The sequence below is a fragment of the Mirounga leonina genome, unplaced genomic scaffold (assembly GCF_011800145.1).
Source record: "Mirounga leonina isolate KUSES-001 unplaced genomic scaffold, KU_Mleo_1.0 Mir_173, whole genome shotgun sequence".
In the NCBI taxonomy this organism is placed as follows: Eukaryota; Metazoa; Chordata; class Mammalia; order Carnivora; family Phocidae; genus Mirounga; species Mirounga leonina.
Window position 1 is genome coordinate 31,547,007 of NW_023270447.1, and position 12,711 is coordinate 31,559,717.

The window sequence follows — 12,711 nt, forward strand, 5'->3', positions numbered from 1 at the left end:
CTCTTGCTGTGTCTCTCTCTGTCAAATAAATAAAATCTTTAAAAAAAAAAAAGAAATTAAAAATCAAAGGAGAGGAGAAATCCAAATTATGGAAGGAGGAAAGTCAACCAGTTTGAGATACATTCCCTCACTTTAAATAAACAGAAACAAGCATAATAGGGCATTTAAAAACCTTTAAAGCCCTTATAAAGTTTAAAAGTGTAAATACATTCTAACGAGTCTTCTAATTTCAGGCCTCTTTATCTTTTTTTTTTTTTTTAAGATTTTTTATTTTATTTATTTGACAGAGAGAGAGAGACAACGAGACAGGGAACACAAGCAGGGGGCGTGGGAGAGGGAGAAGCAGGCTTCCCGCGGAGCAGGGAGCCCGATGCGGGGCTCGATCCCAGGACCCTGGGATCATGACCTGAGCCGAAGGCAGACGCTTAACGACTGAGCCACCCAGGCGCCCCTGGCCTCTTTATCTTTGAGTTTCACACCCTTTGTAGTGTTCAAAAGCCTTCATATTGAGGGAATGTTCAGCTAAGTGTCTGTCACGACTTTCTTTCTCTACAGTATAATCTGGCTATGCATCTAGCTATTCTGTCAAATCATATCCTAAGGCCCAGGAGAACTTATTTCCCCAAGTAGACTGGTTGCAAGTCTTGATTTCTACAAGTACCAGTAGTCGGCACAGCCTTCCTTTTAAAAATAATAGTCACTGAATCTTAGCTGTTTCTCTTCTATGAATCCTCAACCAAGCTGTCTTGTCAAATACACTAGCGTGTGTGCGTGTGCCCAGTGAGTGTGTTTTTAAGCACGTGGCAGGTTGGCACTGATAGCTTGATAAATTACAAGCATCCCTTCCCTTCTCCCATTATTAAAATAGATTCTTCCCTCTTTTTTTATTGAATTTTTAATTTCCAGCCCATGTGTACTATAGTGGAGGCCTAATGTAGGTCATTGGATGCCATCATGAATAATGGGAAAAATGAAGTCCCTTGTTTCCCAATGCTTGTTAGCATGAAGACAGAGCCCTGGATGCCTTATTATGCTTTTTGACTCAGGAGCCCTATGGGTCTGCCCATGACTGCTATGTGAACTTATTTTTCCTGCCAAATATATCAGCTGGGATGGGAACATTAATTCATTTTAACAGAGGTGTGTCAACGTTGCTCTTGAAAAAGTGCTGAGATGCCATATTGGCAAAGACCATCTTCAAAAAGGAAAAAAAAAAAGGAAAATACAGTTTTTAATACTGTGTTCTGTCTTTCAATCCAAGACTTTTTCCACTTTGCCTATTTTCTGTTGGTCTAGGATTTCCTGGAGTTTATACCTATTTATTCTGAGTTCCAAATAACTAGACATCTTTGTTTTCAGAGTCCAGGTAGAATAATAGTACTAGTTTGGGTGAATTAGGCACATTTCAGTGCCTTGTGGCTGACTCTCAGGATAGCACAATGTTTTGTTCTATTTTGGTTTGTTTCACCCCTGCCCCTTGCTGCCCTCCTTTTGTTGAGGCAACTTACCTGCCTTGTAACCCAACCGAGGGTACTCTCAGAGAGTTCCCAAATTCTCAGGGTGAGGAGGCTTGAAACTTCTTCCCACTCTAGAAACCACGAAGGGTTTGCAGACCTAAGGGATGTGAGCCAACTTAATCCTTAGAGTTGATCACATGGCAGCATAAGAAACTTTTAAAATGGCCAAGCTGAAATAGCAAAACCCAGGCTGTACTTAAAAACATGCCAGATGACAAACCTATCTCCAACAGAAGGCAGTGAGAAATGACGCCTCACTGATTTCTTTTTCTCTCCTTAGGATGGAGGGGGAATGGATGGAGCGTGCAGGCAAATATTAAACATGCAGCCATCTTGATATTTATGAATCAGTTTGCCGTGTTGATAGTGTTTTCTGAAAGTGACTTTTGTGCACCCTATTTCCTAAACGATCCTTAAAAGTAACTCCCTCCCTTTTCATCCTCTGCACCCGAGGCAGTAACATCTTGAAACATTGATCTATTTGCTGCTAGCTTTCATTAATTTCATCCATCCCTGAAGGCGGAGCCACATTGGTGCTAGCTAATTACGACCTATTTAGGGCAGCTCAGGGCACTTCATCAGCCCTAAATTATCTTTGCGTTTTTAATGGGGACTATAGCTTTCTCAATTATTACTTAATTAAATAATGTACTTGCATTTGCCAATGTATTTCTAAAGTGGGAAGCAAGCTGCATCTGCCCACGTGCCTATAGGTAAGAAGAATATCTCACACTGGCTCTCTGTTGCTTCTGTAGGAGCATTCACATTCATTTGGCGTCAGTACATGGCCAGGCACCTAATCATGTTTTTCAGATATCGAGCATGGCGCCATGTGCCACTGTGAGCCCTACATCACCTCTAGGGTGTTTCAGTCTTAAGATGTATTAATGCAAACGCGTAAATGTCAGCGGGCTCATATTATTTATGCATACCAATCATTCAAAGGGGGGGGGAAGATCCATTTTGGTCCAGATTATTTTGAATATAAGACCTTTAATTCCAAAGTTTTCTGGTTTGTTGAAGGTTGTTTCCCAGAAAAATAGTGGGTAAGTGAAAAATACAAAGGTGACCGCCACCCCAACGACCTAGAATTCCAGAGAAAACTGGGCCCCAGAGCATGAAGAAAGAAAGGACAGCTGCCTTCTCTTTCTGTTCTCTCAGCCTTTCCCACAAGGTCACTCTTTTTAATTAAGAAGCCAAATAATTTTCGTCAGTAACTGATAAGAAAGCAAATTAAATTTCATTTGGTTTGAAAAAGTATTCCAGTATGCTATAAGTTGATCTAAACCCATTCTAGGAAATTTAACACTATATATATTTCTTCTATTACTTCATGTTTCCTCAATGAAGAATCTCTTAAGACAAAAAATAAAAAGCACTGGAAAAAACAAAAAGGTGCGCACCCTTACATGGGGGAGGGGTTTATACTTCTTTAAAAGGATTTTGACAGTTAGAAGAAGATGCAAGCGGAGAGCCAATTTTTTCTTTGAGAAACTCCATGTAGTCATTTTCCTATCATGATTCATTTTAACTACTAGGGACACAATTTTTTTTTATTCTATAAATTATACATCATGATGGTGACATAACCTCTCCATTAAAAACCTAATGATGAGAATGAGCTCTTGCTAAAAAGTTCCAGTAAGTTCAGGCAAATCAACCAAAGTAGCTTTACAACAAAAGTCAAATTAAATGGACATCCCTTTTTCCTTACTCCCTTATGTCAGCAATGGTATATCTACTGGACATACTCCTATTTACTTAGGAGAAAAAAACATTTATTTATTTATTTAAAGATTTATTTATTTATTTGAGAGCAAGAGAGAGAGCTTATGAGCAGGGGGAGGGGCAGAGAGAATTAGGAGGAGAGAGAATCCAAAGCAGCTCCTTGCTGAGCATGGAGGCCCACACAGAGCTTGAGCTCATGACCCTGAGATCATGATCTGAGCTGAAATCAAGGGTCAGACGTTTAACCAACTGAGCCACCCAGGTGCCCCAGGAGAAAAATATTTAGAACTTTTGTTAGGATAAAACCAACACACACTTTGTGAGTGTGGACCCACATGAATGCTTCTTTGAGGTTAAATAGTCTTAAAATGCTGACAGTAATAATACTGTGCACTGTGGTATCATTCTTATTCTAAGATTGTTGTGTGTATGCTGTGGGATAAAACAGATGAGTAATTACTTTGGTGTCTCTAGGACCTGTGATTGCCAATATGGCAAAAAAGGAGAAACACATGTAAGATACATGAGGTAAAACACAGTGGCCTTGAATCTGAATTGAAAATTTCAGTTTGAACACATAATGATTTTATCTTTAAACAAGAAATGCAGCATATATTATTTCTATACTAGCTGTGTCCAATGAAAAGACCAAGAAACAAAGACAAACCTAGGAGCAATGAGCACCTGCAGCACCAAGATTATGCTCTTGTAAATACTAAAAGGACCAAAGTTCCTTGGAGAAATGTCTGGATCCAGGTTTGCATCATAATATATACAAGAAGAGCCTGAATCATCCTATAATACCAGGAATCAAAGAAGCTATCCAAAATTACTAACGGCATGTCAAAAGGACTCCAAAACTAATTCAAAGAGGGTCCAATAGTACAAAATAGGACACTTTGAGCATAAAGACATAATTCCTCATGGACTGAAATATTTCAAATATGGTTAAATATGTCAATATGTAAATATTAATAATAATAAACTTACTGGTCACTTTGGAGGATGCTAGGGAACCGATGCCTTAGAACTAATAAAGAAAAAGGATTGGTACTATCTTCTATCTCTGGTTAAAAAAATGTTTAATGAGGACAAGTTTCTGTTTATAAAGTTTCAGCTAATATAAGTGAAAAAAATGATGAAATATCACCATTTTGCAACATCTAATGAATTATTGGATTTAGACAATGATCATTAATGACTGCTAACATTAAAAGAGAAAACTAGACAGTATTCCTGCTGATAGAAGTACCACCTAATGGTCTTGCTAAGAAGCAATATGACCTGAATCCAATAAAGAAAGCCTCAATATAGAAATACCAATGAACAAAAAACATCATGGTGGTACAACTAGCAAAAATTAGATTGTGGAATACTCTACTGGATAAATGACTAGGTTTTTTGGTTTTTTTTTTTTTCAATAATAGAGAGGGGGGATGGGGCGCCTGGGTGGCTCAGTCGTTAAGCGCCTGCCTTCGGCTCAGGTCATGATCCCAGGGTCCTGGGATCGAGCCCCGCATCGGGCTCCCCGCTCGGCGGGAAGCCTGCCTCTCCCCCCTCCACTCCTCCTGCTTGTGTTCCTCTCTCACTGTGTCTCTCTCTGTCAAATAAATAAATAAAATCTTTAAAAATAATAATAATAATAGAGAGGGGGGAAGGCACAGGTCAAGAGAAATATAGAAGACATATCAATTAATTGTAATGTACAGACCTTATGCTAATCCTGATTGAGCAATGTATGGATCTTAATGCTAATCCTAATTCAAGATAAATTTTAAAAATATTAATAAGATTATTGGAGAAATTTTAAAACAAACTATATAATGTTATTAAAGAAATATTGCTGGTTTTTATGTAGGACAATGACATTGTGTTTCTTTATCTTCTAGAGATACATGCTGAAATGTTAATGAATGAAATAATATGATGTCTGGCATTTGCTTCAAAATAATACATGGGGAGGGAGAAAATGTAGGGATGTAGATGAAACAATATTGGCCATGAGTTAATAATTATTCAACCTGAACAGTGAGTATACAGAGGTTCATTATACCATTAGTCTCTATTATTTTGACATTTTCCTGCATAATAAGTTTAAAAATATTCTTGTTGAAATTTGTCCATGAACATCAGATCACTTTGGGAAATCCTTAAACAATAAAATTCATGCTGCTAAAGTTAGGATACAGATTTAAATCGTAGAGCAGATAACAGGTCATTTGAGGCCATTTGGTCAACCTTTTGTCATCCAACCAGATTTTACCAAAACCATCCATTCTGTTCATTTCTAAAACACTAGCACAGTTGTCTTTTTCTACTTCATTGCAATACTCCATGATGCAACCAAACACGAATAGACTCAGTGAGGAAAACAGAAGGAAGCATTAAAAAATCAATTTGGTTTTTCTCCCCCCTACTTTTATTTTGGTAACTTTACCAATTGAATGATACCTGCAAATTAATTTTATCAAGCAAGATTTTCCCACTATACAAACAGCTTTCCTCATCACAGCCAGGAGGAAAATGAATCTTCCAAAGCAATTCTCTCCCAATTCTCGCTATACAATCCACACATCTGTGACAGTGTACTGTCTCACTGAAAGCTCACAGCAAAAGCCACCATGATATAAATACATGGGGGCATAGAGCATGCTGAGCTCTTCTCTGATGGTCCCAAATGATTCTAGGGCATATAGTTATGACTGGGGGATACCCTGAGGGTTGACTACAACTAATGAAATACCAAATATATCTAATTAATTGCATTGCTCTGGGCTAATGAGAGACCAAAAATTTCCAAACCCCTTGAGATGGTCATATTTATATAGAATTGTGCTACATACCTACTCCTTTATCTCTTATGCCTATGTCTTTGGACAGCTTAGCTACACTGATTCAAACCTAACCATTGGGATTCTTCTTATGAACTCTGACAAAAAAGGGCCAGCATTACGGCGATTCCTGTCTTGCATTTCATTAGAAGCTGTGCGCTTTGGGTGCTCAGAAGTAGAAAATACTACATTCAGCCTACTTTATCAATAGGAGAATCAGGCCAGATAAGATTTTAAAATAATTATCAGCATACAAATTACACCCAGAGATATGAGAAACTTCCCCCCATAAGCACATACTCTAATGTAGTTAAAAATTTAGATTTGATAATACTGAAAAGTGAAAGACATACATTTGTTTGTTATATTGGAAATCAGATTGTTAATATTGGAATTACAGCCAATGCTCAATTTATCCATGGTATGGTATGAATAAGTACAATTCACACATAACTTAAAACTTTTGCAATTGGTTTCAATATTTTCCTTCAACAGTTCTTTATTAGAACTAGAAATATGAACTAATAATTCTACTTCTCTTCCTTATACTGCTTATCTTTCTAAAAAGAAAGAAAAAGTGGTAGGCAGTAGAGTCATATGGCAGAATGAGGGGGGTAAGAGGGAGCAGAGAGAGGAAACAGGAGATATAAGGAGTAGGAGGAAGAAAAGGTGAGCAGGCTTCAAGAAAAGGAAGTGGGAAGGGTGGTTTACAGAAGGCTATGGGGAAAAAAAGACCGAGGTAATGAAAAATGCAAATTGGGATAATTGAGTGAATGGTATTTATACCTCATTTCTCTTCAAGAATCCACTGTTAATGATTTTCAGTAATGCATAATTTCAATATGGTATTCTGCTGAACATACCAACATATCTGTTAGATACCAAGTTATGGTATCTCACGATCATAGGGTCTATTTGCATGCAAGAATCTACGCAACCTTATTAGAGAATAAATAGCTTGCTGTGTTTTGTAGTCTCAGGTAAATTTTTATAACAACTTCCAAAGGAGTTTATGTCCTAAAGTTCCTTAACATTTCTGTTTTGAAACAGAAATGTGTGTACTTCCTTTTGGCTAACATCCAATTTAACCAATAGCAAATTGAGCTAAATAAGAAGAAATCTAAAGATATCTTGGGGAAGCATCCAGTATTTTTTGGATCCTCAAGCCAATCAAAATGGAGAGAACAGAAGGTAGTGTAGGTGGAATAAATGGGGCCTAGTTGCTGGCTCATCAAGTAATCATAATAGTCAAAAAACATCTAACAATCAATTTGAAAAATAACTCTGTTCATTTGATAGCTGGAGAAAGAACTCAGCAAGGAGCTAGCATAGAAGACAATGAGGCCACCTCTCAGAGGACTCACCTGTCTTTCCCAGTTTCCTTCTTAAAAACGCCATCACAGTAACTCATGCGCTTCTCGGTGGTCACGTAAATTTGGGCATTCGGGTAGATGTCAACAGTCTTTTTCAGCATGTTGTAAACGATGCCATTGCCGTCTTTCCTCATATTGCGGAAAGGGCCCCAAATGACATAAATAGTAGCATTTGCTTCCTTGAAAAAATAATCAGGGTTTTTTAGCAAAAGAGGAACGCTGGTATGGGACACGACTCGAATCATTGTCATGCGGCCAACATCTTCTTCATAGCCCTTGGTGGGGGCATTGTTCATTCTCCAGATGCAGGACGACTGATCTATCTCATTCCCCACCTTCTGGCCAACCATCTGACCTGAGTTTGACACTATGGCGCAAAGGTCACAGTCCAGCTGCAGAGGCTGAAAAACAGAGAAATGAGACAGGGGAGAGATATGTAAATGAGTAAGTTCCAGCTATCCAAACAAGTTCCTCTGAGAAAACGAAATTCAGATATTGTATATAATAGCTGAGTGTGGGATTTCCTGAAATATATGGGCCAATCCTACAGTAGCCACCACAGGTTATCAAGCTAGGGGCATGCTTCCATTTAAAAAGTGAATACAGATTGTTAAGAAATAATTTTAATTTCTATCCCTTTGCGTCAGTTTAAAATTAAAAGGAAAAATAGACATTTGTTTTTCATTCTAAATAATGACTTTTTATTCAAAACCATAATTTCAAATGAAATAAGGCAATAGGGGAAGATTTGATCTCTTTAATAAGGACAGTGGCTAAAAAAAGAAATGCAAAGGGAATATATCCAGGCATCAATTCTGTATTTTACTTATATTTATGAATAGTTATGTAGCAGTTGATGAAAATATGAAAAATTCAGCAAATGATGAGGTTCTGAAAAAGATGTTCAGAACCAAGACCTATTTAAGACAAGTCTCAGGCTGGCAAATATTTTACAAAAACCCTTAAAAAATTCCCTGTATCACCATGTTAACTGGCCTTTGTGTTTCTATTTTAGATGGATAAGGAAAGGCTTCTTTTAAGAACTCAGGGAAGGAATGTAAAAGAGATAATCATCTCTAGTGCTGGTCTAACCCTCCTTGTTTTAAACCAATGACGTAACAGAGACTCATAGAGGGTAGCACCACCTTCTAGAACTTGTAGATGATAGATTCAAATTGCAGTGGTAGATTCAAATTTAGATCTTCTAACTCTAAACCCTTTGCTCTTTCCATTATTCCTTGCATTCCTTCCTCCCAGGCAAACCAAATAAATTCCTTTTGCCACTTTGCTCCTACGTGAGGAAAAGTCACCCTACCTTTTAAAACAGTGATAAAGGAGCAATGCACTCTGTTGATATATATCTTTCTCATCTTCCTTCTATTAGATTCCACATTTTGTATCTGACATTTGATCCTGTATTTTTATGGTGCCTATTGGTCATTGGTTCTTCTCACACTGGGTACTGCCCTTATTTTATTAGTTATGTTGTATTTTATTGCTTATTTATGTCTGTCCACGATATAGTAAACTCTGTAAGAGTCAATGTCTGTCTTTTTCATTTTAATCCCACTCCCCAGAAGTCCTGGGATTACTATAGGAGCCCAGTATATAGTGATTAAGTTAGGAGAGCAATTGAATTAAAATAATTTATCAGGAGCCTCAACACTGAACTTAGTATTAGGGAAGACATAGACTTTTCCAAATTCGTTGAGAAATGTTGATTTAGATGAAAGAGAAACACAATCCGGAAGAAATCTATCAATATACAAACAGGTCAGTCTAGGTGGTTAGGTTGAGAGGCAAAGTACCTCAGAAAAGTCACCTGTATAATTACCACACAACTGTAACAAGATGTCTTTCCTATCAATGGTAAGTATCCAAAGTAGTTATTGAGCAACTATGATGTGTTATGTCCTAGGGATTGAAGATATTCAGCTGTAAAATTTTAAGCAAAATCCCCTGACCTCATAGATCTTACATTCCACTGGGAGGAGAAAGGCAATTAATAAATCAGCATAGTATATAATATGTTAGATGAAGATAGGTGCTAAATAGAGAAAATTAAAGGAAGGAAGGGTAGGATATGTGTATGTGTGTCTCTGTGTGTGTGTGTTGTCAGAGAGATGACCAGGGAGACATCCTGTAGGCTCTTTTATTCAGGAGCCTTCAGAATGTTCTGAATAGGGAAGTGGCTGATCTGCATTATATTTTAACAGCCCTGGCTGTGGTGTGGAAAACTGACAAAAAGGAAACAGGTAGAAACTCGGAGAACAGACTACTGCCACAATCATGGCAAGAGATGATAGTGCCTTGGACTAGGTCGGATAGCAGAAGAGGTAGCAACATCCTGACCACACGCTGAACATATTTTGAAGGTAAAGCCTATTGGGTTGACCAGTAAGATGGACTGCGGGATCTGAAAGATAGGGAGGAATCAAAGATAACTTCAATTTTTAGCCTAAACAACTGGAAGACTAAAACTGGCTTTACATGAGAAGGCAAAGGCTTTAGGAGGAGCAGGATCAGCAGAGGAGAATGAGCTCATTTTCAGACCTGTTAGATTAGAGATGTTTTGAACACAGACTCCCCGTAGCTAATGTTACAACAAAACTACTCAAACTGCTTTAAAACACTTTTTTTTCCTGATTATTGAAGTAATATGGGCTCATTGTGGAAAACTTGAAAAAAAATAAATAAAAGAATAAAAACTCTTCATATTTCCACCACTTGACAACTGTTAACAATATTTTGTGTTATTTTCCCCCTTCTAGATATAGTAGGTTGAGAAATACTATTTATAAAATTTGGCAATCTTGGTTTTTCAACTATTTCACACCATTAAACTTTCCCATGCCAGTAAACAGTCCTTGGAGATGTATTTTTTAAAGATTTATTTATTTGTTTGGGGGGGAGGGGCAGAGGGAGAAAATCTTCAAGCAGTCTCCCCACTGAGTGTGGAGCACCGAGGCGAGGCTCAATCCTAGGACCCATGAGATCATGACCTGAGCTGAAACCAAGAGTTGGACGCTTAACCAACTGAGCCACCCAGGCACTCCTCCTTAGAGATACCATTAATGCCGATACAATATTCCCTCATGTGGACATAGCATAATGTACCTATTTGCCTACTGCTGGGCATTTGGCTATTATCTAATTTTTTCCTTTATAAAATTGCTTTGGTGAACATCCTTGTGTTTCCCACCGTATTTTGGATGCTAGCAGTTATTAGGTTAATTTAACTTTACTTCTTTTAGTTTTTATTGTGCACCTGTGAAATATGCTAAATGGACAAATGTTTCCATTTGTTTAATGTCAAAATGAAGGATTTTGAAAAAAACTTGACTGGTTAAGTCCACAAAGGTCTGCTTATGAAGTTTCTTTTTTTCCTATATAAAAAGAGATTCATTGAACTGTTAGAATCATGTAAGGTTTGAACAGGGCTGGACATGAAACAACATAGGCTCCGGCATGTATTGGATATGCCACTGAGGTCTCGCCATTTATGAAGTGTCTTAAAACTCAGCTATCAAAGGGACTGTCCATCACCCCTGCTACAATAAGAAATCTGAACAGCAGGTTAGAATAGGTCTGCTCAAGGTGGGTGAGTATATTAGGGAACTTGGAAATGGGGTTCTGTGGGTTGGTGCCATAGTGAAGACTTCATTGATGGCCAGATGGGGGCATAAGAGGCTGCCTCTTGGGATGAGATAGTGATCTAAGACCTTCATGCATCTAGGAGCCTACAGTTTTTCAGGGCAATAAGGAAGAACACAATATTCTTCCTGCCAGACGATTTGCAGCAGGGCCTAACATACATTACACTTAGCTAAGTCCTCCAAACCCACTTAGAGTCATGCAAATCAATGCCTGATTTAAACTGTGTGTGTCATATGGCACACTCCAACTTATCACCAAGATGCATATGGTGCAGGGAGGTTACAGTCCATTTTCTGTTCCAAGAAGTTGCTTCACTGTATAATAAAAGCATTTTTGGGTATGGCCTCCACAAATTAAAAAAAAAAGAAAAAAGAAAAAAGATACAAAGAGCCTCGGATGTGTTCTAATCTACAAATTTGCATCGGATTTCCTAGTCGTTGAGTGAATTAGCTGGTTGTGCTGTAACAAGCCTTAATTTAACTAATAAGAATCAGCATACTGGTTTCACTTGACAATTGTAACCTCTGAAAGTGATCAATTAAGACATCACAATCTGTTTCATGACAACATATTGGGAAGCCGCAGCTGTGCAGATTATGAGGTCAGCAGCTGACTAACAACTTGAGGGCAAACATTGGCAACCACTGCCTCTTGTTTATGTAACAAATATGTAATTGGGCAGAGGGCTAGGAATGTAATAGCTTGGGGGATAGGTGGTGATCTTTAAATCGTCCCTTTCCTTTATATATTGTCACCATAGCCAGAGTCGTAAGAGCCTTTCACGTACCTATCCTGCTTAGCCACAGTCTGCCTAGCTGCCTGACATCCTAAATGAGGTACCAGGAGACATGGCTGCATATGGTGATGCTCTATTTGCCACTTGGTCACAGGGACCATTTTACAGTATGTTAGGAGAGCCGGGCTGTATGAATGCAACAGTCCTAATCATAATCAGAAGCTTCAGGTAATACCAAGAGCTTGTTAAGGCCCAAGGGACTCATTTATACGTTTGAAGACACTTCAAACTACGGTAAGCCATGATAAAAAAAGAAAGAAATACCTAGGCACGAATGGACAGTTTGACCCAAGAGTCGCTCTTATCTGGTTATCTCAGTTCCTTTTATTAGCTTCATTGCTGCATCTTGTGATCTCAACTTTCTTTGTTAAAATGTACTGCTGTTTCTTGAACTTGTTTATATTATTTGACTTGTGGCCCTTGCTCAAAAATGTATTCCATATGTCTCCACTCGCTCAGTTCTGCCTCAGTAAGCAGTTTCTTCCCAGATTGAGGCCCTGGATTTTCTGAGACCTCTGGAAAGATTTAGCCAGCTCCGCTGCACCAAGCCCTATCTTAATTTTGAGTTCTCCTTTTTAGTTGACCTGTCCTTATTTTTTTGTTTCTTTTCTTTAAAAACAAACTTGACCCTTCATCTTTTTGTCTTGTACACTCAAAGCATCATCAAGCCAAATACTTTGGTTGGGCTTGCGCTGTGTCTATAAACTGATATCGCCACAAATATTCAGCCGACTGTGTCTGGGCAACTGTGTCCCTGTTAAAAGCCCACAAACATCAAACATGTCCTTTCCTTCTTTTTTTTTTTTTTT

General features: G+C 38.2%; 1 protein-coding gene across 1 annotated transcript in view; it reads right to left on the minus strand.

Annotated features, from left to right (window-relative positions):
* Positions 1 to 12,711, minus strand: part of ST6GALNAC3 (ST6 N-acetylgalactosaminide alpha-2,6-sialyltransferase 3) — a 284,689-nt gene that overhangs the window by 181,733 nt on the left and 90,245 nt on the right. The window contains exon 3 of the mRNA XM_035017715.1: positions 7,441 to 7,850. Coding sequence (XP_034873606.1) covers positions 7,441 to 7,850 — 410 coding nt within the window. The remainder of the gene's footprint in view (positions 1 to 7,440; positions 7,851 to 12,711) is intronic.